Source organism: Spinacia oleracea, chromosome 4 (genome assembly GCF_020520425.1).
Source record: "Spinacia oleracea cultivar Varoflay chromosome 4, BTI_SOV_V1, whole genome shotgun sequence".
Classification (NCBI taxonomy): domain Eukaryota; kingdom Viridiplantae; phylum Streptophyta; class Magnoliopsida; order Caryophyllales; family Amaranthaceae; genus Spinacia; species Spinacia oleracea.
Window position 1 is genome coordinate 25,218,447 of NC_079490.1, and position 25,116 is coordinate 25,243,562.

The 25,116-nt window shown below is 38.6% G+C and overlaps 1 protein-coding gene across 1 annotated transcript; it reads right to left on the reverse strand.

The window, feature by feature from the left end:
* Nucleotides 1-21,003: 21,003 nt before the first annotated feature.
* Nucleotides 21,004-22,570, reverse strand: LOC110775760 (E3 ubiquitin-protein ligase ATL31-like). The gene has a single exon (XM_021980363.2). It carries the CDS (start codon nt 22,327-22,329, stop codon nt 21,190-21,192), a length of 1,140 nt encoding a protein of 379 aa, XP_021836055.1. The 5' UTR covers nt 22,330-22,570; the 3' UTR covers nt 21,004-21,189.
* Nucleotides 22,571-25,116: the final 2,546 nt, after the last annotated feature.

A 25,116-nucleotide genomic window follows, 5' to 3' on the forward strand; every position in this document is an offset into this window, starting at 1 on the left:
TAAATGGTGAATATATGAATGTGAAGACTAATAATAAAGTGTGCGAAAGAAAGGAAAATACATTAAAATGGGTTCATTTCTTTTTTTCTTTTTTTCTTTTTTTTTAAAAAAAAAATTCATTTTTCTTCTTCCTATAATCAATCCTTTCATTGAATGGGCCAATGCATTCCTTTAAGTGATCTACCCATACATGTCATTGAAGCGTGCACTCATTAATTTAGCTTGTTATAAGCTACAATTATGTAACTGTAGATTTTAATGTCCTCCTATAAATACAACTCCATCTCTTTGTTTTTAAGTGTAACACTTGGACCGTCACACTTGTCATTGCATCATTATGACCATTGATCATCTTTAACCTATTTCTAAAAATTATATTAAAAAATGTTATGATGAGCATATGCATTGTGACTAATCAAACATAGTAAAATATCCAAGTCAAAGTTAGTACATAAATATTGTGAATGTTATAGTGATACATTTAAAAAGAAAAGGAGAGAATATATATATATATATATATATATATATATATATATATATATATATATATATATATATATATATATATATATATATAAAATAATTATTTTGTAAATGTAAACATATTCATGAAGCTTTTTACAAAGATAGGGATATACACTTCGTAACTTGCAATTAAGATTAACAAACTACTTTTGATGTAAATAATTAAGAAACTGTGTCTTTTATGTTGTAAAAAGACCTTAATTAATTAGTACTACCTTTGTTTCATAAATGCTTTGAAAAATGTGCACAAAAATAAAAAAAAATTGACAAAAAACTATCAATATTATATCCATAAAAAATTAATGGGATATCTTGTTAGATTCGTCCCGCAATGTATTTTATAAATATCAAATTTTTATAATTTTTTGTCATACAAAATTGGATATATTAACGGTCAAATATTGCACCGGAGTCCAATAGTAAGTGTAAATATCTTTTTAAAACGGAGGTAGTATGAGTAAGTAGTAAATATTATAATTGTACGTTGCTCCGACACGTGCATAGCACGTGCTATGTAACTTGTTAATTTTTGTGCGAAAGAAAGGAAAATACATTAAAATGGGTTCATTTCTTTTTTTCTTTTTTTTTAAAAAAAGTTCATTTTTCTTCTTCCTATAATCAGTCCTTTCATTGAATGGGTCAAAAAGCTAGTTGAAAATAATAAAAGAGCCGATTTAAATAGTGGGAACAACTCCTCAAACTTATTAGTTGGTGTTTCTCTCTTTTTTTTTTTTAATATGGAACAACTTACATGTGAGTAATATTGGATTTAATACCCCCATCAACATATCTTGGTCTTCCAACAACGACAAGAACATCAATCTTATGACTCCCTCCTCGTCTTCTCAAACTTCTAGCATTTGTGGGTTATGACAATTGACGCTTAAAATTTTGAAGGGCTCAGAAAAGCGGCGAAAATAAGGACGACAAAAAATGTCGAAAAATATTCTCGACTCATATTCAGAGGACGTTTTTTAAAAGCGCCTAGGAGATATTTCTCGACGCTTTTTGGCATCCAAAAGTGAGCTAAAAAAGTGTCTCCAAAGCATGAAATTTGTGGTGGTAGGGTTTAATTGGCAAATGCCAGCAGGATATGATGTGACTCACTAGCCGATTATCAACATAATAAGGTACAAAACTTGGTCACACTTGGGAATCAAACACTAGGATGCCAATATTTGATCCTTCTCTACATATATATTGAATGTAGGATAATCAACAAGCGGCATCGATAAGCCATAACATGCAGCCCCAGTCCTAAAGGTAGGCGGGGTGCAACCGCCTACTCACCTAGGGTCTAAGGGCGAAAAGGGTCCCAAAATGAATCTACGGTATGTTAGTACAAGAAATAAAAAACGCGTTAAGTACTTGTACTTTATCTTTGGTTCAGTGGTAAGATGATGTGAAATTTCTTTGTTGCCTCGGGACTGTGAGTTTGATCCCGGCCTCCTCCAGTTGTATGCTTACGTTTAAGATAAATAAGTTGACATTTAATTAGCTTACGGCTATACGTATGTAGTGCTTCACATGTAGTTTAACTTTTACTACTAGTTGTAATTCATGTACTAATTTTTTGAGGGCGAAATTAATTACTTTTGTGTTGGACTGGACTATGAGTCTATGTTAGATAGTTTTGGAAAATCAAATTTCAAACTTTAATTAAGACAAAAGTAAAAAACTATTTATATAAAGATAGTTGTACTAATATTCTTGCTACAAAATAAATATATATTTTTAAGAATCAAATAATAAACTTATTTATCCACATTGACTAAATCTAGTTATTAAGTAAATATCTATTTTACTAATATAATGCAAGTGCTTAGAGCAGTCCGGTGAAATTTTAGTAGGAGATAACGTAATGTTTTACTGATTAGACTTTAAATATGCAAGAATTAGGATCAAGGAAGGCGATTTTTCTTACAAGAATTAGGATCAAGGAAGGCAATTTTTCTTACAAAAGGAAGGCGATAATGAACTTGCCCTAGTAGAACTGACCAAATACGACAACAGTAAATTGCCTTTCTTGGCAATAAAAATGAGGGCGAGAGTATGGAGCGCCTTCTTTGAAATTAACAAAGAGGGCGAAACCAAGAAATCGCCTTCTTTTTAAGTACGGAATAACAAACAGGGCGATAATTTTGAGTTGCCTTCTTTGAAAATAACGAGGGCGCATTTTCCTCATCGCCGTATTCGTGTAGAAGGAAATAAGAAACAGATGGCACTGGTGTTTTCTAATTTCCTCTTTCATTCTTCTCCTACCCCTGTCTTTAGATTTTTATACAAATTAATTTGAGTTCCCCATTTTCTTCTAATTAACACCTGATTCAATCGGTTAGAAATTTTTGGTCTTCTGTCAATTTCTTGGAACCCTGGAAATCAATGTGTTCTAAATTCCTCTCTGACGGTACGAATCTCTTTCTTTTTCCGTAAAATTAATTATGTTCAAGGCAACTATTATCAATCGATTATCTTTAGCAAAAGTCTTGGCTCAAATTTCATGAATTTTACTCCGAATTGTAATTTTGTCGTCGTTTTGTTGCTTAATTTGACTCCGAATCTAAAATTTGCTATGTTAGGTTAATTATTCTAGAAATTCGATTTAGTTTGAAGTGCTTGCATATTTGATTGAATCGCCTGCAGATTAGTTCGAATTTGTTGCAGATTTGATAGTATTGCTTGGCGATAAGTTTAAATTGGTTGGAGATTTGAACGAATTTCTCAAATTTCGCCAATATGATTGAAGACGATTTGACGAGTTCTTCATCCGGACCTCCAGTTAGCTAGAATCGGTATTTTTTCCTCTCTACTCCCGATTTTGTAATTATGCTTCTGTTAAAATCAATTCGATTGAAGTTTTCTTTTGTCTGAAAATCATTTTTGAGTTCATGTTTGAGAGGTTTTCCTGCAATTGGCTGCTTTTCTGTGAAGTATGGTTTAGCCTCCATTAATTAAAATCAGGCAAATTTCGTTTTTCATCCTTTAGGCTCTTAAATCTCAAGAGTCACGGGCTCTTAAAATATCTATCATTCTACACATTTTCCGTCTTACTGTAAAACAGTACAAGTAGATTACGTAGCTTCATCCTTAATTAAATGCCTAGAATCATGACAATCATGCGCACAAGTATTTTTACTCTGTAATTAGGTTTACATATTTGCTCATGTCCGAAGTTGTCTGGTATATATTTGCTCAACTTCTTCTTTGCGTTTTTTTTGCTGGAATTTGAATTACTAGTTCATATATTTATCATCTCAGGTTACTCTATTTTAGTGAAAGAAGAATTCGTACACAGAGCTATTGGATCTGTCTTTAATCAGGATACTTCTTCCTATTGGTTGTATAAACTCGTGAAGTTTTCAATGATGATGCTGACTGCCTGACTCGAAAATAAAATTTTTGAGTGTTAGTAATGTTTGTTTTCATTTCTCTAATTTACAGTCACAAGTTTAACATGAGTGACCTCAACGCACTATTACATGTTATAGAATAAATAGAGGGTTGCCTAAGATTGATCTTACAGTTAAATTGCCGGATCGTACCAAGAGATTCAATGATGTGGTGTTTGACAAACAATGTGAGCGCGATATGGCTCCAGATAGTTGCAGCCACCCTCTTAATAATGTTAACCCACTTAGTTCACAGGTCAGAGTGAAAATTTCCCTTTAAGATGGTATTGCAGATGAAAATGTGAAGATATGTGCAGCTTTAGAAGACACAAGTTCTGATTTTTCTGATAGTTTTGCTCATTGTAGGATACACCCATTAATCATAGCAGATACTATGATGTTGGAGACTTGGGTACTCCAAGTGCTCCCCCGGCCAATGATGATGGAGACCAGGTACACAAGCCTACAGAAGTCAGAAAAAAAGACAGAATCTTTGGAAAAGAGTGATTTGAACGAGAAGTAATTAACTAACTACCTTGTCCTAACTGCCTCCTGCCTTCATATATTTATGCAATACTAATATGGTTTAATTGGTTATAACTGTCTATTATGGTATGAAACGTTGTATCTTTTGTCATTTCAGAACAAATCATTCAACCACTTTGGTGAAAGACGAAATGCTAACACCCCTCTGTATGCCAGATATCATGGAGCCACTTTGTTGTTATGATAGGAGGTGCCTTATTATTATGTTTTTATTACCAATTTACAGTTCCATGTTTTAACTTCTGCAAATTTGCAGATTTGTTTGCTGGGCTTTTAATTAGTATCTTCAAGAGACCTCCCTTCTTTTATTACATAATGTCAATTTTGTTTGTTCATCAATTTTAGTAGGACTGTCTCAACTTACTATCCTGAAAGTCAAAAATATCCATCTTTATATAAACATTGCTCCATTGGGATGATTGCATTGACTAATTATTCCTATGATTGATAAGTAACATTAACCTATTAGCTCAAATGGGAGAGCATTGTGCAAATGCGCAAAGATGTGGGTTCGAATCCCATGTAGGTTAATTTATTTGATGGGTTGGCTAACATTTTTTTAAAAATAGAAATAAAAAAGCAAAATAGAACAAGGAGGGCGCAAAAAAGAAATGGTCTTCCTTGATTCAATCAAACAGGGCAAAAGAGGTTGCCTTTCTACATTCCAATAAAGAAGGGCGAAAAAAGAAAGTGCCTTCTTTGAAATAATCAAAGAGGGCGAAAAAAAGTTGCCCTCTCTGATTTCAATCAAGTAGGGCGAAAAATATTGCCCTGTTTGATTGAAATCAAAGAGGGCGATCAATATTGCTTGCCCTACTAAGCTAATACAACGAGCCTAACAGGGCGACGGGAGGGCGATTTAAAAATCGCCCGGTAGCCTAAAAGGGCGAGATTTACATCAAAGAGGGCGATATTTTTCGCCCTCTTTGATCTTATATGTTGTAGTGGACGAAATTTTTGATGCGTCTTGTTTTTCTTCCAATAGTGAAACGATATATTTCAGTTATCCTATCATCCCTTCGAAAACAACTCCAGTTACTTACCAGACATCATTTCTGAAGGGGCCATAATATCTTACTGTCTTCGTCCCAATCTATTCTTTACGCTTTCCATTTCTAGTGTCCAATTTTAATATTTACACTTAGAATCTTTCCTTTATATTAATATTGTAGCATAAAAGTAACTAATTTTCTGTCAAAAATCGTGTCAAATGATTATTTCAACTAATCATATTCATTTGGCCATTTTAACCATCAAATCTCTCACACTTTCTCATTGGAACATTAAATGTTTCTCATTTTTCCAATGTCAAATATTTGATAAAAGTGAAAATATTATCAATAAACAAAATTTAAAAATTTAAATTGTTTGTTATACAAGAGAATATGTATCCACATTCATTATTTGCCGGGTGCATGATGTCAAACGTAAATAATAAAAAGGGAGGGGGAGTAGGTTTTTTAACACCACTTTCTGAACAAGATGTGTAGACACCTACTTTTGTCCCCATTCCCGAAAGAGAAGGTTCGATGATGAGAACGTAAATCTCCACTTGACAACGCATCTCCTATAAAATAACGAATCTCATTACCCCTTTTCATTTCACCCGAAACCTGCTATTTATGGAAACCTCCTAAAAATAGTAACTGCCGTAATGGGTAGTTGTTAAAAGTGGCAAGTCATAAAAGATTGAAACCTGTCAGAATTAGGTGTTGCACTCCAACATAAATCCTAAATGAGATAGAAATTGCGAGAGAATCCTATTCCTAATATGATTCGAAAGTAAGAGTCACGTATTAATTAAAATCCTAACGAGCCTAGAGTTTGTAACGGGCCAAGACGCATCCCGTCACAAAGTTAATACGCACTAAAAGACTCAATTAAATCTCAAATACTCCGGATTCTAGGAATCCGAATCTTACTAAGAAAAACAGCCAAGACCCTATTTTCAACGCCTGGCTCTGGGCGCCGAAATCTTCAGCGCCCAGGCCTGGGCGTTGAAAATACCTGGTACGTGTTTTTTTTTCCTAATTCCTCGTGGATTAGAGTTCTGCAATTCTATCTTTCCACGAACTCTTTTCTATTAATAGGGCCTTAAGTTCGACGTGAAAAGAACACGCAACACACAATTATATTCTGAGTATTGACTCTAAACCCCTAAGCCTAAGCCTCACGCTGCAAAACTGATCACGCGTTCTGTCGCAATCGATCCATAAATCGAACAGAACGTATCCCGTCCCATAATTTGAGATTCGTTAAATAAAAGGAGAAATAGCAAAGTCAAAGTGGTTAGTTTTCTGAGAACCGTGACGCACCTCTCAAGGGTGCGTCGTAATGTGTCCCTTTTCCATGGTTTAATTGCTTTCCTCGCCCTTTTATGAAGTGTTAAACTAACTAAAATCTGATTGTTCGATCACGCTTAATAAATATGATATTTTTGGGAAATTGGATTATCATGCTAGGTCCCTTGAAACAATCTAAATCAGATAATCGCGTTCGATCTAGTACTATATGTTGCATATTGATAAAATCAACTCAGATTAGTTTAATAGTTAACGCATGTCCCTTCAATTATTTATGCTGAGCTAGTAAGGATATCCTGCCTCTGGAGTTATCGAAGAGCGAGTACTCCTCTCGGTAGTTACAGTCCCCCGAACCCTCAATCTCTACCCTGCGGGTGTACGTTGAGCGATCCCCACCACCAGGGATCACAAGGGAACCTACGGCCGTCGTGGTCAAACATAATTGCACTCCCTTTATGTCACGATAACCGGGTTTTGTTAGTTTTTCTCATTGTTGTTAAAAACTGAATGGCGACTCCTATATTACTAGTCAATTGGGTGTAAACTCACAGGAAATCCAATTACACTTGATTGAATAAAAAAGAATCGTCACACCCACGAGGGACGAGGTCACGCATTAGCCTCGTGCTTTTTCGACCCCCTCACAGTGGCGACTCCGCTGGGGATAGTGAAGGAAATACTCGTGCTTGTAGGTAATCAAAATAGCCGAAGGGTGAAACGATCCTACCCCGCGTTTAATTCCCCATCAAGTTGGGACGACCTGAAAATCAGCATATTAATGTGAACGGGCAGAACCGCATAACGAATCTCGGCTCCCTCGGGAGTTGGGACTAAGGATACCTTTTTTCGCCAATAGGGGGGTGCACACGCCGCGCATGTTGCCCACTCGGTACTTGTGCAGGTAGTACACCTATCCCGAAACCAATTGCTCGCTCATTAGGTCCCTCTCGCCTGCATGCCCCCTTGGCTTGCACTTGCGGGTTGGCCTCTTGAGCAAAATTCGTCTGTTGAAGACACTACCTCGACCGGGGCATGTGTTGGATCACGATAGAAGCGGTACCAAGCCAGGCGCAAATGACTACCCATAGAAGCCTATCATAAACTACATGACATGTTATTATCGCCTCATGATGAATGTTAGTTATGTGTAGCGAAATATGTGATTGTGTGTGACAAGCTGTCCTAGAAAAACCAACGACCTTAAAAATTGTCCAAACATTCATGAACCAATTGGCCAAAGAGTTATACCAAAATACGTGTTCCGCAAGCCCGAACAATCGCCACAAAAATAAGCGACGCTCGGGATGGCCTCTAACGAATCCCACAAACGTTGTAACGCGTAAAGGACGTTATTAGGCAAGCACGCAAAATCGAAGTCGCAAAAACAAAAGTAGAAGAAAACAGAAAACGAGAACCATCCAGGGACGCATTTTCAACGCCCCTGGCTGGGCGCCGATATTTCTCACGCCCTACGCTCGGCGCTGAAGTTGCTGCCTGGCCTTTTGGTCAGGCACAACAGCCTCGGTGCCCGCGCATAAAGAAAATACGTAGCAAAAAAAAAAACTTTTCGAAAAAAAATTGCTACGAGAGCGTATGAAAAAGCACTCGATTCTAAAAGCGACTTATAAAAAAATAAATAACTCTTTGTGTCGTTGTTAGGCCTCCTACGACGACAATGCTCGGCACCTAAACCGAGCACGCTAACTAAAATAACCTTGAATGTCACATGGGCAAAGTATTCAAAAGAAATAATAATGTTCAAATAGAGTCTTCAAGGAAAAAAATAATATTCGAATAAAAAATAAATCCGAGTCTAGACTAGGCTATGCCAAAGTACAATCTAAATCCTAAGTCTTAATTGTCTTATCCATAGAATCGGTCCTAATGCTTGGTGTCGTTCTGCAAATAAAAAGGTTAAAACGTATTGAGTCTCCCTTCCTAACATTTAAATCAATAAGCACCCATATGTAATTTTCATCCCTTGCTAAGAGTCTACGGCCTCAATACGCTCTCTCACCAATAAAAAGAATATATTATAGTATTTGCAAAATGGAAACAGTCACATTCTGAAAATCGTTCCCCCATAGTCGCACAACCCCCAAAGTGAACCTAAGGTGTCAATACCACTAGCAAAAATTAATGGCCTCAAGGCTCATGATCACATTGGGTCACGACTATCATAGTCCTCTCGAGTCACTCGCTCCTTGAAATACTACTAAGTACGGACTAAAAGATTTTCCATGAATGCAACATGACAAACCATGAAAATACCCAAATCGGCATGCCATAAGGCTACCATTGGGGTAGAAGCAATACACACTAAGAGAGAAGCCGCACTAATGATTCTAGCCTTGCAAAAATAAAAATTCGATCTCCCTAATTAACTACCTTGCCAACATTAAGCAAAATGGCGCATGACAAATGAACACCCAAGGGTTAAAAATCTAATGTGTCAACCAACGAAAGTTATGGTCCAATTAGCCTAAGTCTGAGAGTTGCTTGGTCAAGTGTTATAGGCTTGCGCCACGTCACTATTTTGAGTCTAGGCCACCTCCTTGTATTCATACACGGGTTATAATCAGAAAAATTAATGAAAGTTCGAGTCTAAATCACAACTTCCAATTAAATCCCAGAAAATGGAGTCTGAAAAGAAACAAAAAATTATTTTCGATGTAATTCTTTCGTTAAATTTCAATAAGGTAAAAACAACATTTTGAATCTACGCTATTTGCACATTTTAAGAAACGACTAAATACGCTTGCAAAGTAAGACAATTTAGAGGTCCACTATAGGCCTACCAAACGAGGCTCACTCAGTCTCACCTCGTGACTCAAAGACCACAACCATCTACCTTTTAACCCAAACAAAAAATTGATTGAAGGATTTATGTTGGGGAGAAATCCCAAGAAAAAAGAAAAAAGAGAAAGAGAAAAGGGAGAGCGAAAAGAGCCATGAAATACTTAGCCCGTACCTCCCAAAGTGCGAAATCTACCCAAGTAAACGAAGGAAAAGAATTGAGTCAACCAATCCAAATCATAAAATTGTACGATGTCTACCCATTCCAATCCTTATGCTCTTAGACGCCTTCGCTATGGGGTCCCTGTTCAGCTCATTTAACCCATCCATGTTCTCATTGCCATAACCCAAGAAACCATTACCTCGACTCTTGTTCTTGAACTTGTTGTCAACCGCAAACCACGCACGGCCATTGACACGTGCGTCATACCCGTTATTTCCAAACCCAAACCCATTATTACACCACCGTTAGCATAATGACCATATAACTTGTTTGAATGCATCCTGTTGATATTCCCTTGAGCCGTCCCCATGCTACTCATTGGCCTTGGTTGATGTAAACTCATGACACTAGTTCGAGGCTGCAAATTGTGAGCCCTAGCAAATATAATCCTCATGCTTGACCAATACCTATACAAATTATCCTATCTCATTCAACCCATCTTTCAAACCGTCTTGAGTCACGAATATAAAAAAAAAAAAAAAAAAGACAAATGAAAAGTACAAAAAATGTAAATAATACAAAAGCAAACTTTGCAAGCGCCTCTAAAAGTTAGTCTAAAAAGGAAAAGAAGCATCTAGCGCACCAAAAAAAGATCCGCCCAGAAGTCATTTTCAGCGCCCACAGCTGGGCGTCGAAATCTTTAGCGCCCCAGCCGGGGCGCTGAATCTCTCTGCTTGCTAAAATTTGTCCAGAAGTGCTCGTCATATTATCCGCACATACACGGAACAATAACGAACACTTGGGGGGTACAACACGTATTCAGACATACGCACCACCAAAAAATACATTATTCAGATATACGTACCACCAAAGAAATACATGTACTCAATCAAAAAATATAAAACAAATTTTTGGGCTTACGGCAAGGCAGCAGATTGAAATAATAATAAACTTCACTTATTCTACCATTTCAAATAATATGTTTCCACCTCAGAACATACTTGTTTAAAATCGGCATGCTATGAAACCATTTTCTAGGCTAAGAACTACGCAAGACCTGATTCCAAATTAAATGTATTTAAGGCGGATACGTAGGCAATCCATGATTCGGTCCAACCAATTTGCAAAAATGTTAAAGCCTATAGAATAACAAGAATAAAAAATAAAGTGCCTTATTGAAATTTAATTACTTGCAATCCAAATCGAAAGAAAAAAATTAAGTCAAAGGAAGAATCCAAGTCATCAAAATGCCAAAATTAATGAGCACACATCGAAAAATAATAAGGGCACGTACCCTTGCCAGAAGGAGCACTCACACTCCTAGGCACTTAGCCAAGACTCAAAAAGATCGCTTTGCCTCAATTGAATGGGGGCTAGTGCAAGCGTCCATGACCTCTAAAGTACTCGGCTTGACCCTCCCTAAAGCGAACTAACTCACTTAAAGACTTTCTTTCACCACTAGACATAGTCGTTCGCTTAAAGACCTTCTTTCACCACTAGACACAGTCATAATCGCCAACAAGTAGTAAAGGCAGTAAGCTTGCAATAAAGAGAATTGTTCTACGGCATTGCCCCATCGTTCCTTCAAGCTCAGGGCACCAGTTCATGGTAACTCAAATGCTCGCGAATCCCCTTTAAAAAAAAAATTCAGACATTGTCAATAGGACTTGGCACTTAACCAAGGCTCACCCTACTCAGACATGTGACACGAGCATCTAAAATCGAAATCTGAAAGCATCATTAATGGGAAGGCATAACAACAACTGGGGGCTAAAAATTGAAATGAAAGAGCTAGGGAAAGAACTAAATATACCTTGACCTTTTGTGCAGACATACACCAAGTAAATCTAAGTCAATTTGAAAACGGTTTATATTCCCGCAATTCTGGAAAAGATGGCCCTAAAAGCCTAAAAGCATATGCCAAACGGGCACAAGTAATATCTTGACACCTGCACCCTGGCTTCCAGCAAATCCTTAGACATCATTCCAAAAAATGTAACAGTATTTTGATTCACTCATGTAATCCTGTACGAACCTTTCTATAAGTCAACTTACCTAGGACACCTCGGGTTGTACACAGTAGGACTCGGATTTTAAATAATTTTCAAATGATTTTCAAAGACTTCTTCGAGCATAATAAAGTGTCGTTGGTTTAAGCTTAGTATGCGTCTATCTCAACGTTGCAAATGAGTCAAAAAGATTTCTAAAGAAAGGCACCTATCTTTTATTCAAGGCACACTTCAACATGTGACTACCTTGACGATAGGCAATGTCGCACAATACGACATCTACAAGAGAAGTAGCAAAAATCACTGCTCGAACATACCTCGCACTAAACGAGTCTGGTTCAAACTATTCATGATCCGTGTCACCATGAATGCATAAAAACGTATGCCAAGCATTATAGCACCAAACCAATCCCGTACCTACAGTTGGAGGCTTGAGAAAAACACTCTAAAAATGCTCGAAATAACGATTTTATCGCAAATTCTCGACGCTAATGCTATACATACATCATGGGGGCACAATCCTAAGGTTTGATCATGTAAAACGAACCTTAGAATGGCTACAACCCCTCCCAAATTCTAAACACTACTTAGAATACATAAAGTCACCCCACTAACAAAGGGTAACTGAAAATTGCGAGTCACCAAAACTCCGATCAAACCACTGCACATAACGCTCGCCTTATAAAGCGCCCGTTACACAGTCTACATCGTTCCAAAGCAAAAGCGAAAGAAAAAAAAAATAAAAAAAAAATGTCAAAATTCTGCCCAGAAATCATTTTCAACGCCCAGAGCTGGGCGCCGATATCTTTAACGCCCTAGCCTGGGCGCTGAATCTTTCTGCTAGCCAAGTTTTTCCCAGATATAAAAATAAAGAAACACCTATGAATCCTCGCATCGAACGAAGTAATAAGCCGTGCAAACCCACACAGAAGGTGCTACCCTTGTTCAAGCACCTGAACTAGGCGTGATGAAGTACTCCAATGCAAAAAATAATAATGATATCCCAACACCCGGAGAAATGTTCTAAAACATGTTGGTAGGCCACACAAGCCTACGTCGCACCATAAGTTCAACTATCCCACGGTACAAGTCTAAAAAAGAAAGTAAGGCATATTGCACTAATGCGGGCACGACCAAAGAACATGTGCAAAAGAAGCAAAGACTACTTATCGCCCAAATTCAAAATGCAAGCCACACGACTTCTACATTAAGGATTAAAAGTAGCAAAACATTACCTACCACGGAAGGGATAGCTCGCACCCACACGAGCAGGAACCCCGAGGCATCCTTTTCGAAAGAACCTACAAAAATCATACGCCAAAAGGAAGCATCCCAACATGCATACTTGGGGGCTCCAAGCTACGAAACAACCATAATAAAAAAAAAGGTCTCGAAGCAAATGTTTGAACAATCGAAAGGGGCACGATGTTTGAGCCCACTTCATGAATGGGCCTGAACCCTGTCAAGCTTCTAAGCAAACTATTCACAATCAGTCATTGCTCAAAAAAAATGATTCAAGCAAACTAATTAATGGACCGCACACAACGGCCATTCTATGAACACTCGTTCGCACATGCATATCATCATTCTAAGTATCGAACATTCACGAACGCGTTCAAAAGGAAAAATATACAACAACAAGAGCGGTCAAAGTCTTACGCCTCAAAGTATGTTCCTCGGGCCATATAGACTTGCCCAACTATCGCAATAACTGTACGCCTTAAGAGCAACAGTTCCTTAAAATAATCGCCCCAAGGCGACAAGCACCGTAGTCCACCACTCGGCTAAGGCTTCTCAAGAAAATCATCACGTTCTAAAAATCAAGAAAAAACAAAAGAAAAGAGAATACATAGAACTTCCAAGTGAAATAAACGAATGAACAAAAGGCCAACTGTGTCATCAAAAGACCAGCCCAAACAACACTTTCAACGCCCCACCTGGGCGTGAATTATTTCAACGCCCAGGCCTGGGCGCCGAAAATGAACCCAGGCTCAAAAAAAGCCCTAACTTTTATTGGGCCCTGCCGCATCCATTCGACTCGAAAATAGCCGATTTCTTTACTGGAAGTCGCACCTCACAGCTTTGTCAAGAGTAGCACACCACTACAAAGATCGCTCGCACTTACGAGCACGATCCCAAACACGATCAAGGACATCACAAATTGCGTATCCCCAAGGAACCCCTTTGACAAGAAATGACCGTCAAGCACGAATGCTTGGGGGCTCGAGAAAAAATATATTATGCAAAGTTAAAAACAATATTCCCAAACTACGCTGTACGAAGTCCCGTGTTTGGATGTCTCAAAAGATAAAACCGGTTTACGACCTCAAGACAAAGGTCGCCGTTGATACTTATACATAGTCCCCTAATCAAGGACCCCAGTAGTGGCAAAATTGAGCCGAAAAGACTAGCTCAAAACCATGGAAGATGATGACCACAAGACAATGGTCCGTCTAAGCACGTTGTCAACCCGCATTCAGGTTGCAACTAAATCCGAGCATCACTCGAAAGAATTCACTCCTACAAGAATGAACAAAAAAGAAATTCTCAAGAGAAATCACAAGAAAAAAATGAAATAGGGACTTGTCCACCTCAATCAGGCAAGACCGAACCACGCGAGTTCCCAAATTGAAAAAACGAATTCAGGGACGTCCACCCTCAGCGGACAGGGCTCGCCCACCCTCACCGGGCGGGGTCTGCGTCACTAGCCGCGCAGGTCCTAAGTTTTCGAAAAATAGAATCTTCAAAAACAAGATGAAACAGGCTCGCCATCTTCAGCCGGCGGGGTCTACGTCACAAACCACGTAGGTCCTTATTTTCAAAAAAAAAACACAAAACAAATTACAAAATAGATTCGTCCACTTCTTTCGGACGGGGTGTCCACCCTTAGCAGACAGGTTCGCCATCTTTAGCCGGCGGGGTCTACGTCACAAGCCGCGTAGGTCCTTATTTTCAAACTTCAAAACAGATTCGTCCACTTCTTTCGGACGGGGCGTCCACCCTTAGCGGACAGGCTCGCCATCTTTAGCCGGCGGGGTCTGCGTCACAAGACGCGCAGGTCCTTAGTCGCTGCAGCGATAACTTTTTCTGGTTTTCCCTTTTCCAAAAATTAAAAGGATTGGTTTTCCTTTTTTTCCAAAAAAGAGCGATGTGCTGGATTTTCCTTCGTTTTACGTCCCATAAAAACAAGGGGGTTTTCTCGTTTAGCTAGCCCTGAAAATGAGAATCTTTAAAAACATTTTTTACCTCGTGGTTGGGCTTGGCCAGGCCCAATTACACTTTATAGCTTTGATTTCGAAAACATCTGTAGCTACTCCCAATGACAAAGTGAGGGAGTTTCTACGCACCTTTAGATCCTTCCAATGACAAAGTGAGGAAGTTTCTATACTATCAGTTGACAAATCCCAATGACACGTGAGGGATATGTCGACACTTCAAAGTGATGACCCTTAAGTCAAATGTTATCACTCGGGGGCTCGTGAGACCCTCGCAAAAAAAGGTCACCATGGCTTGTGTGACGCACTCCGTCTAATACTTTGACCATCGTCTTACTCCAAGACTCGGTCAAAGTGGGGGCTAACTGTAGACACCTATTTTTGTCCCCATTCCCGAAAGGGAAGGTTCGATGATGAAAAATAAATCTCCACTTGACAACGCATCTCCTATAAAATAACGAATCTCAATCACCCTTTTCATTTCACCCGAAACCTGCTATTTATAGAAACCTGCTATTTATGGAAACCTGCTAAAAATAGTAACTGTCGTAAAGGGTAGCTTTTAAAAGTGGCAAGTCATAAAAGATAGAAACCTGTCAGAATTAGGTGTTGCACTCCAACATAAATCCTAAATGAGATAGAAAACTGCGAGAATCCTATTCCTAATATGATTCGGAAATAAGAGTTACGTATTAATTAAAATCCTAACGAGCCTAGAGTTCGTAACGGGCCCAGACGCATTCCGTCATAAAATTGATACGCAATGAAAGACTCGATTAAATCTCAAACAATCCGGATTCTAGGAATCCGAATCTGACAAAGAAACGGCCCAAACAGCAATTTCAACGCCCAGCCCTGGGCGCTGAAATTGCATGGGTCCTATTTCCAACGCCCAGAGCTGGGCGCCGAAATCTTTGACGCCCAGAGCTGGGCGCTGAAATTACCTAGGTACGTGTTTTTTCCTAATTCTTTGTGGATTAGAGCTCTGTAATTCTATCTTTCCACAAACTCTTTTCTATAAATATAGCCCAAGTTCGACGTGAAATCACAACAACACACAATTCATATTCTGAGTATTGACTCCAACCCTTGGCCTAAGCCTCACGCTGCGAAATTGTTCACGCGTTCTGTCGCAATTGATCCATAAATTGAACAGAACGTATCCTGTCCCATAATTTGAGATTCGTTAAATAAAAAGGAGAAATAGCAAAGTCAAAGTGGTTAGTTTTCTGAGAACCGTGACGCACCTCTCAAGGGTGCGTCGTAATGTGCCCCTTCTCGATGATTTAATTGCTTTCCTCGCCCTTTTTATGAACTGTTAAACTAACTAAATCTGATTGTTCTATCACGCCTAACAAATATAATATTTTTGGGAAATTGGATTATCATGCTAGGTCCCTTAATACTATTTAAATCAGATAATCACGATCAATCTAGTATTATATGTTGCATATTGCTAAAATCAACTCAGATTAGTTTAATAGTTAACGCATGTCCCTTCAATTATTTATGCTGAGCTAGTAAGGATATCCTGCCTCTGGAGTTATCGAAGAGCGAGTACTCCTCTCGGTAGTTACAGTCCCCCGAACCCTCAATCTCTACCTTGCGGGTGTATGTTGAGAGATCCCCACACCAGGGATCACAAGGGAACCTACGGCCGTCATGGTCAAACATAATTGCACTCCCTTTATGTCACGATAACCGGGTTTTGTCAGTTTTTCTCATTGTTGTTAAAAACTGAATGGCGACTCCTATATTACTAGTCAATTGGGTGTAAACTCACAGGAAATCCAATTACACTTGATTGAATAAAAAAGAATCGTCACACCCACGAGGGACGAGGTCACGCATTAGCCTCATGCTTTTTCGACCCCCTCACAAACGCGGAACAGGAAAAGGCTTAAAACCTTGTTGCTAGACACGAGGCCCTAAGTACAATTAAGATCAAGCCCAAAAGCACCTTTAAAACTCCCAAATAGCAAAAATGAATGGTAAAATTTGGTCAAAACTTAGACTCGTCTCAAGAAACATATATGTACACTTTTCAAAACAAAAACATATCAAGGTCATTCTTCGAAAAACGTTGTTAAGTTGTTGGTTTCTCAAATAAAAAATGTTTGTCTGTCAAAGGATTAAATCGGGCCAAGCTAAACCGAATGATATTAAACCTTGTCGCCCGAAGACTGAAGTCGCACCCCATGACTTCGCCAAAGTAGCACATCACTATGAAAGGTCGCTCGCACATACGAGCTCGACCCCAAACATGATTAAAAGACGTTATGAAGTATGCGAAAAATGACCACCAAAGCCCGAGTGCTTGGGGGCTCGCGAAAGTATACTCCAACAGAGAGCGCGCAATCAAAATCACATTCCCGGGCTGCGCTATACGCCGCCCCATGTTTGGATTATCTCAAAGGAACAGGTTCGACCTCAGAAAAGGGTCGTCATTGACATTTGTACATGGTTCTCTGATCAAAGACCAAGTAGTGGAAACAATCGAGCCATAAAGACAAGCTCAAAACCACGAAAGCGGACGGTCGCAAGACAAAGGTCCATCTGAACACGTTGTCAACCCACGTTCAGGTTACAACTAAATTCGAGCATCCCTCGAAAGAATTCGCTCTTGCAAGAATGGATAAAAAGAAATTCTCAAAAGAAATCACAAAGAACAAAAGAAATAGGAGCTTGCCCATCTTCAGTTGGCAAGATCGCGTCACAAGCCACGCCAGTTCCCAAATCGAAAAAAATGAATTCAGGGATGTCCACCCTTAGCGGACAGGGCTCGCCCACCTTCAGCGGGCGCGGTCTGCGTCGCTAGCCGCGCAGGTCCTCAGTTTTCCAAAAACAAAATTTTCAAAAAATTCAAAATGAAACAGGCTCGCCATCTTCAGCCGGTGGGGTCTACGGCACAAACCACGTAGGTCCTCATTTTCCAAAAAATAAACACAAAACAAATTTCAAAATAGATTCGTCCACTTCTATCGGACGGGGTGTCCACCCTTAGCGGACAGGCTCGCCATCTTTAGCCGGCGGGGTCTGCGTCACTAACCGCGCAGGTCCTTAGTCGCTGCAACGATAACCTTTTTTGGTTTTCCCTTTTTCCAAAAATTAAAGGATCGGTTTTCCCTTTTTCCAAAAATTAAAGGATTGGTTTTCCGTTTTTCCAAAAAAGAACGATGTGATTGGTTTTCCCTTTTTCCAAAAATTAAAGGATTGGTTTTCCGTTTTTCCAAAAAAGAACGATGAGATTGGTTTTCCCTTTTTTTTCCAAAAATTAAAGGATTGGTTTTCCGTTTTTCCAAAAAAGAACGATGTGCTGGATTTTCCTTCGTTTTACGTCCCATAAAAACAAGGGGGTTTTCTCGTTTAACTAGCCTTGAAAATGAGAATCTTTAAAAACATTTTTACCTCGTGGTTGGGCTTGGCCAGGCCCAATTACACTTTATAGCTTTGATTTCGAAAACATCTGTAGCTACTCCCAATGACAAAGTGAGGGAGTTTCTACGCACCTTTAGATCCTTCCAATGACAAAGTGAGGAAGTTTCTATACTATCCGTTGACAAATCCCAATGACACGTGAGGGATATGTCGACACTTCAAGTGATGACCCTTAAGTCAAATGTTATCACTCGGGGGCTCGTGAGACCCTCGCCAAAACAGGTCGCTATGGCTTGTGCGACGCACTCCGTCTAATACTTTGACCATCGTCTTACTCCAAGACTCAGTCAAAGTGGGGGCTAACTGTAGACACCTACTTTTGTCCCCATTCCCGAAAGGGAAGGTTCGATGATGAGAACATAAATCTCCACTTGACAACGCATCTCCTATAAATTAACGAATCTCATTACCCCTTTTCATTTCACCCGAAACCTTCTATTTATGAAAACCTGCTAAAAATAGTAACTGCCGTAATGGGTAGTTGTTAAAAGTGGCAAGTCATAAAAGATAGAAACCTGTCAGAATTAGGTGTTGCACTCCAACATAAATCCTAAATGAGATAGAAATTGCGAGAGAATCCTATTCCTAATATGATTCGAAAGTAAGAGTCGCGTATTAATTAAAATCCTAACGAGCCTAGAGTTCGTAACGGGCCCAGACGCATCCCGTCACAAAGTTAATACGCACTAAAAGACTCAATTAAATCTCAAATACTCCGGATTCTAGAAATCCGAATCTGACTAAGAAAAACAGCCCAGACCCTATTTTCAACGCCTGGCTCTGGGCGCCGAAATCTTCGGCGCCCAGCCCTGGGCGCTGAAAATACCTGGTACGTGTTTTTTCCTAATTCCTCGTGGATTAGAGTTCTGCAATTCTATCTTTCCACGAACTCTTTTCTATAAATAGGGCCTTAAGTTCGACGTGAAAAGAACACACAACACACAATTATATTCTGAGTATTGACTCTAAACCCCTAAGCCTAAGCCTCACGCTGCAAAACTGATCACGCGTTCTGTCGCAATCGATCCATAAATCGAACAGAACGTATCCCGTCCCATAATTTGAGATTCGTTAAATAAAAAGGAGAAATAGCAAAGTCAAAGTGGTTAGTTTTCTGAGAACCGTGACGCACCTCTCAAGGGTGCGTCGAAATGTGTCTCTTTTCCATGGTTTAATTGCTTTCCTCGCCCTTTTATGAACTGTTAAACTAACTAAAATCTGATTGTTCGATCACGCTTAATAAATATGATATTTTTGGGAAATTGGATTATCATGCTAGGTCCCTTGAAACAATCTAAATCATATAATCGCGTTCGATCTAGTACTATATGTTGCATATTGATAAAATCAACTCAGATTAGTTTAATAGTTAACGCATGTCCCTTCAATTATTTATGCTGAGCTAGTAAGGATATCCTGCCTCTGGAGTTATCGAAGAGCGAGTACTCCTCTCGGTAGTTACAGTCCCCCGAACCCTCAATCTCTACCCTGCGGGTGTACGTTGAGCGATCCCCACCACCAGGGATCACAAGGGAACCTACGGCCGTCGTGGTCAAACATAATTGCACTCCCTTTATGTCACGATAACCGGGTTTTGTCAGTTTTTCTCATTGTCGTTAAAAACTGAATGGCGACTCCTATATTACTAGTCAATTGGGTGTAAAGTCACAGGAAATCCAATTACATTTGATTTGACAAAAAGAAGCGTCACACCCACGAGGGACGAGGTCACGCATTAGCCTCGTGCTTTTTCGACCCCCTCACAAAATGTATATAATTAAACAAAGTATACGTGGTAATAATTTGATAGTAGTACTCCCTCCGTCCCAATTTTTTCTTTAAGCTTTCTGTTTCTAGTGTCCTATTTTATTCTTTACATTTAGAATTTTTCCTTTTTTATTTTAGCATAAAAGTAACTAATATTCTGTCAAAAATCGTGTCAAATGATTATTTCAATTAATCAAATTTATTTGGCAATTATAACCATCAAATCTCTCACCCTTTCTCATTTTTCCAATGTCAAATTTTTGATAAAATTGAAGATATTATTAATAAACGTAATTTTCATCGTTTAAATTAAACAAAAATGAAATCTTTATCTACATTCATTATTTGTTAAATCGTTTGCATGATATCAAACGTAAAGAATAAAATGAGACAAAGAGTATTTAACCGGACCCCAAAATTTCAGGAATGGGGTTGATAACATGGAGATAAAATATTACTTATGTGGTCTTTTATTCTTATTAGTTCTAATATGTACTCCCTCTGTATTTATTTAAGAGATACACTTCCCTTTTCCGGCCGTATTTATTTGAGAGATACACTTGCCATTTTTAGTAACTTATCAACCCCACAATCTAATTAAATAATATATCTACACCCCACCCCCACCCCCACTCCCTAAAATGACATGGTCCCAACTTGTTTTTCTTATTAAAAATATCTACTCAACACTACTTGTTTTATTACTTTATTTCATTCAATTCTTTTTCTTAATACCCGTGCCCGATCAAATGTATCTCTTAAATAAATACGGAGGGAGTATCATGTATTTACTCGTATATATTTTTGTGTCACATTTTTTTTCAAACAAACTTGATGAATGCTAAATTTGACAATAAAAATGTGAGATTATATTTTTACCACGATCAAAGTTAGGGGAAAAAAACATCAACATAGGAGTAACTTTTTTTGGTGGTAAGCAAAAATATTTACATACATTTTTAGTCAACTCAATATAAACAATGTACTCAAGGACTATTCGAGCAAAGGACAAACCTTCTAGGAAGGATTCGGTAAAACTTAGACAGGCAACTGAGTCAACTCTGTTTGCATAGCACCACGCAAAGAGACTTCTCGACTTGTACTCACATTCTCTTGGCTAGGACCACACAACGAGCTAGCTGATCTACCTCGGCTCCTGGCCGGTTTAGTGGCTGCAACATTAGGTGATTTCAAAGACGGGTTTCGAGTAAAAAAAGGCGAGGCCAACGACAATCCCCACCAATCAGACCAACCACGGCGATTAGACCGGTCGGCCCGGCCACTCTCGAACTGGCCTCTACTTGGATAACTTCCTCTAGGAAGACCAACCAAACTAGTGGTCTTCTCCAACTTTCCACTCATTATTTGCTTCCGTAATTCCTCCGGTAATCTTAGGGTAAACCTCTCCATATTCTCCCACTGTTTTACCGCCACGTGTCCAGTTGAAAAAGATCTCCCTATTTTACCCAACCATCTTGGCCGTCCAAAGGAAAGGTTCCTTATCGTACGGCTCCTATTCATTTCCCCGTGTAACGGCTGCTCCATCGTTTCATTCCCCTCGCTTCCATTCTCATTGTTGTCGTCTCGTACTTCGTCTACTCTTACCTCAACAACGACGTCGTTTACTGTCGGTTTTTCTTCGATAACAGCCGCCTCAGTAAGGTTACAACGACAAAGAGGGCAAGTGGTGTGGCCCACAAGCCAGGGATCAATGCAATCAGGATGAAACACGTGGTCACATTTGGGTATTAGCCGTAGAGTGTCATTATCCTCAAACTCCATCAAACAGACGGCGCATTCTAGCGCGCCTTTCCCGATTTTCTCCAATTTTATAGCCGCATAGTCGAAGATCGGGAAGCTGTCGATGATTGCCAGATCGAGCCCACGCGTGGCCCGATACGAACGCCTTACCGAACCCCTTCTAGTACCTACAATGCCGTCCGTAGACGTGTCGTCGGTGCAGTACCGAAGAGCGAAGCAGAAAATCCCCATTAAAAAGATGGCAGCCATTAAGTTTAAAAAGATAGTCAACAAGGATGGACTAGAATCCCTGTCATTGGACGCAATCGAGTTCAAGCTGGGCTGGGGTGCGATCGACTGAGCTTGAGCCGCAGGTTGACTTATGAAGAGTAAGAGAAGGATTGGAGTGATGGGGGAAATTTGGATAATAGTAGTCATTACGGAAGTGGCTAGACTAGTTTTTTGAGAATGATTTTTTGAGTTGGGAATTAGATTTCGAAATCACATCTGAGGGGAGATTTGGAGGAAATGAGGAGAAAATAAAGGTGGGAATGTCATTAATTTCTTGATTATAATAATTAATGGATTAATTGTACAGATTTATATTTAAACAAGAATACCTAGTCAAGGCACCTTAATGTCGTGCCAACACAGTCTTCTGTTTCCCTCAAAAAAAACAGTCTTCTGTTGTAGTTTTATGCTCTCTCTGTCTTTTTTTTTGTTTGCCCCATAATTAAAGTTCGCTTTATTAAAAATTTGGTATAAAATGTGCTTTTAAGTTAGATAGATAGAGAATAAGTTGGAAAAAAATTTCATTTAATGTATGGAGCAATTACAAAGGAACATCCAAAAAAAGAAATTGGAGAGGGATTACTTGGTAGTAACCTCAAGTCTTATATGTGACCAGTTACACGATTAATTTGATGGTGTTACATGTTCACACTTATAAATAAACCCAACGCGTTTAAAGGTATAAAACAAAGTAACATCGGCATAGAAAATAAAGTAACATCATCATGGAATATAATGCAACATCAGTATATACAAAGAAACTCTAACATGAAATTGAAGAAAACGCAATAAAACAAAAAAAGTAACCGCGAATACAAGGTATAAGTATCATTAGCATAGAAATTCAAGTAACGTCAGTTTATACAAGGAACCTCTAACATGAAATTGAAGAAAATGCAATAACTAAAAGTAGCATCAGCATAAAAGGTCAAGTAACACTAGTCTATACAAGGAACCTCGAACATGAAATTCAAGAAAATGTAGTATACACAAAAAAATAACAGCGAATACAACGTACAAGTAACATCTGTTGGAAATAATACGTTGTAACCATGAAATTAACAATAAAATAATAGGGAAGAACACAATACTCAATAATTGATCTCAAAAGCTGTGACGGGTTTTACGCCTGCCCTAGAAGCGTATTTCGCCACCACCGGTACAAGGTTCTCAGTGACGATTGCTCCCCAAGGGTAACACAGCTACCTTCCAACTCTGTACCCGATTGGAAGGCTGGAATTACTTCAAGAACTGCTCAGATCTCTATGGGACAATAATGACAGAGATAATAATTTTTAGGGTTTTTTTGTTTCTCCGTATCTCTGGGTTATCTTATTGGAATAAATAAAGGAGTATTTATAAGGAATCTGGTATAAACCGCAACTCCTAGACAATACTCCAAAACCAATACCCACGACAACAATGAAACGGGCCCACAAGCATTATCACAATTAAACCGATCCGTAATGCATTATAATTACCAACAACATCATCATAGAAAGTCAAGTAACACTAGTCTATACAAGGAACCTCTTACGTGAAACTGCAATAAAATAAGAAATATAACGATGAATACAATGTATAGTAACACCATCATAGAATATCAAGTAGCACTCGTCTATACAAGCAACCTCTAACATGAAATTCAAGAAACTGCAGTAAAACAAAAAAGTAACGGCGAATACAATATATAAGTAACACTAGTATAGAAAGTCAAGTAACACTCGTTAATATCTTTCTCCATATTAGTTGCGCGCGTCACACCATCAAGTTGATGGTGTGATGGTGTGACTAGTCACACATGAGACGCACTGTTGCAGTAATCTTGTCAATTTCAGTACTAATTTTAATGTCCAAGGTACGGTTGTTTTTTAGTATATAATCTTAGTATTGCAACTCCTAAATCCCAATGCATGTGTGTCTTTCACAGTTACACTCTTACTTATATGCATGTCTTGTGTAGGTGGTTAGTACCATTTCGTGCTTTTACTCCTTTTTTTTTTTAAGTTATTGTTGTGCATATGGGAAAGGGTGGCCAGAATCAAGTATCGGGGACTCAGGTACTGCACAAGCGATTGGCACCTTCCATGACAGTACGTAGTCCCAGTAATAAATCTCAAATTTTGATTTATTCTTCGTTCACCCCAAATTACACATTACATGTACTCCACATACGTACATACTATTAGGAGGATATTGAAGAAATAAGCTAAGGGAGGCCGAGAAACATTCCAAGATGATCAACAGATTGCCTAAGTACAAACATATATTGATGTACCAAAACAAAAATTATCAATATATATATTGAACTGATCAACAAAAAGTTATCATTTTTTAAAAATTATCAATATTATCAGGATATGAGAAGATGTATGAGGCCTGCAAAAAATTCATTTTTTAAAAATGCTAGCCATGCAGTCCGCCAATCGCTTTATTTTTATTTTAATACGAAATTCTTGTAAAAATTCCTCCGTCCTTTAAAAATTACCGACTATAACATACTTCCTTCGTTTTTTTAGGTGACACGATTTTTCAGACACGTTTAAAACTGCACGATTCCAAACGTTAATATCTTTAATTATGAATAAGAAAAAATAACAAAAAAATGATATTTAAAAAATATTTATTAACACGAGTCTAATAAGTCCACATAACTATGTTTTTTCTTAAATATCAAATCGAAAAAGGAAATCAAATAAGCTTGTATAATAAGGCAAAAATCACATTGTGTCAGCTAATAAGAAACGGTAAAAGTACAGTAGTATCTAAGGGATGCGCATTTTGGGCCATTTTGCTTTTGTTTAAATACTCATTTACAAGTACCAATCAAGGACAAAGACAGAAATGTAAAATGTATAATCTGCCGGGAAGGAGATTGACCCGATTCACGTACGTAAAACGGTAAGGCGATGTTTTTGTCGGTAGAGGGAAGAA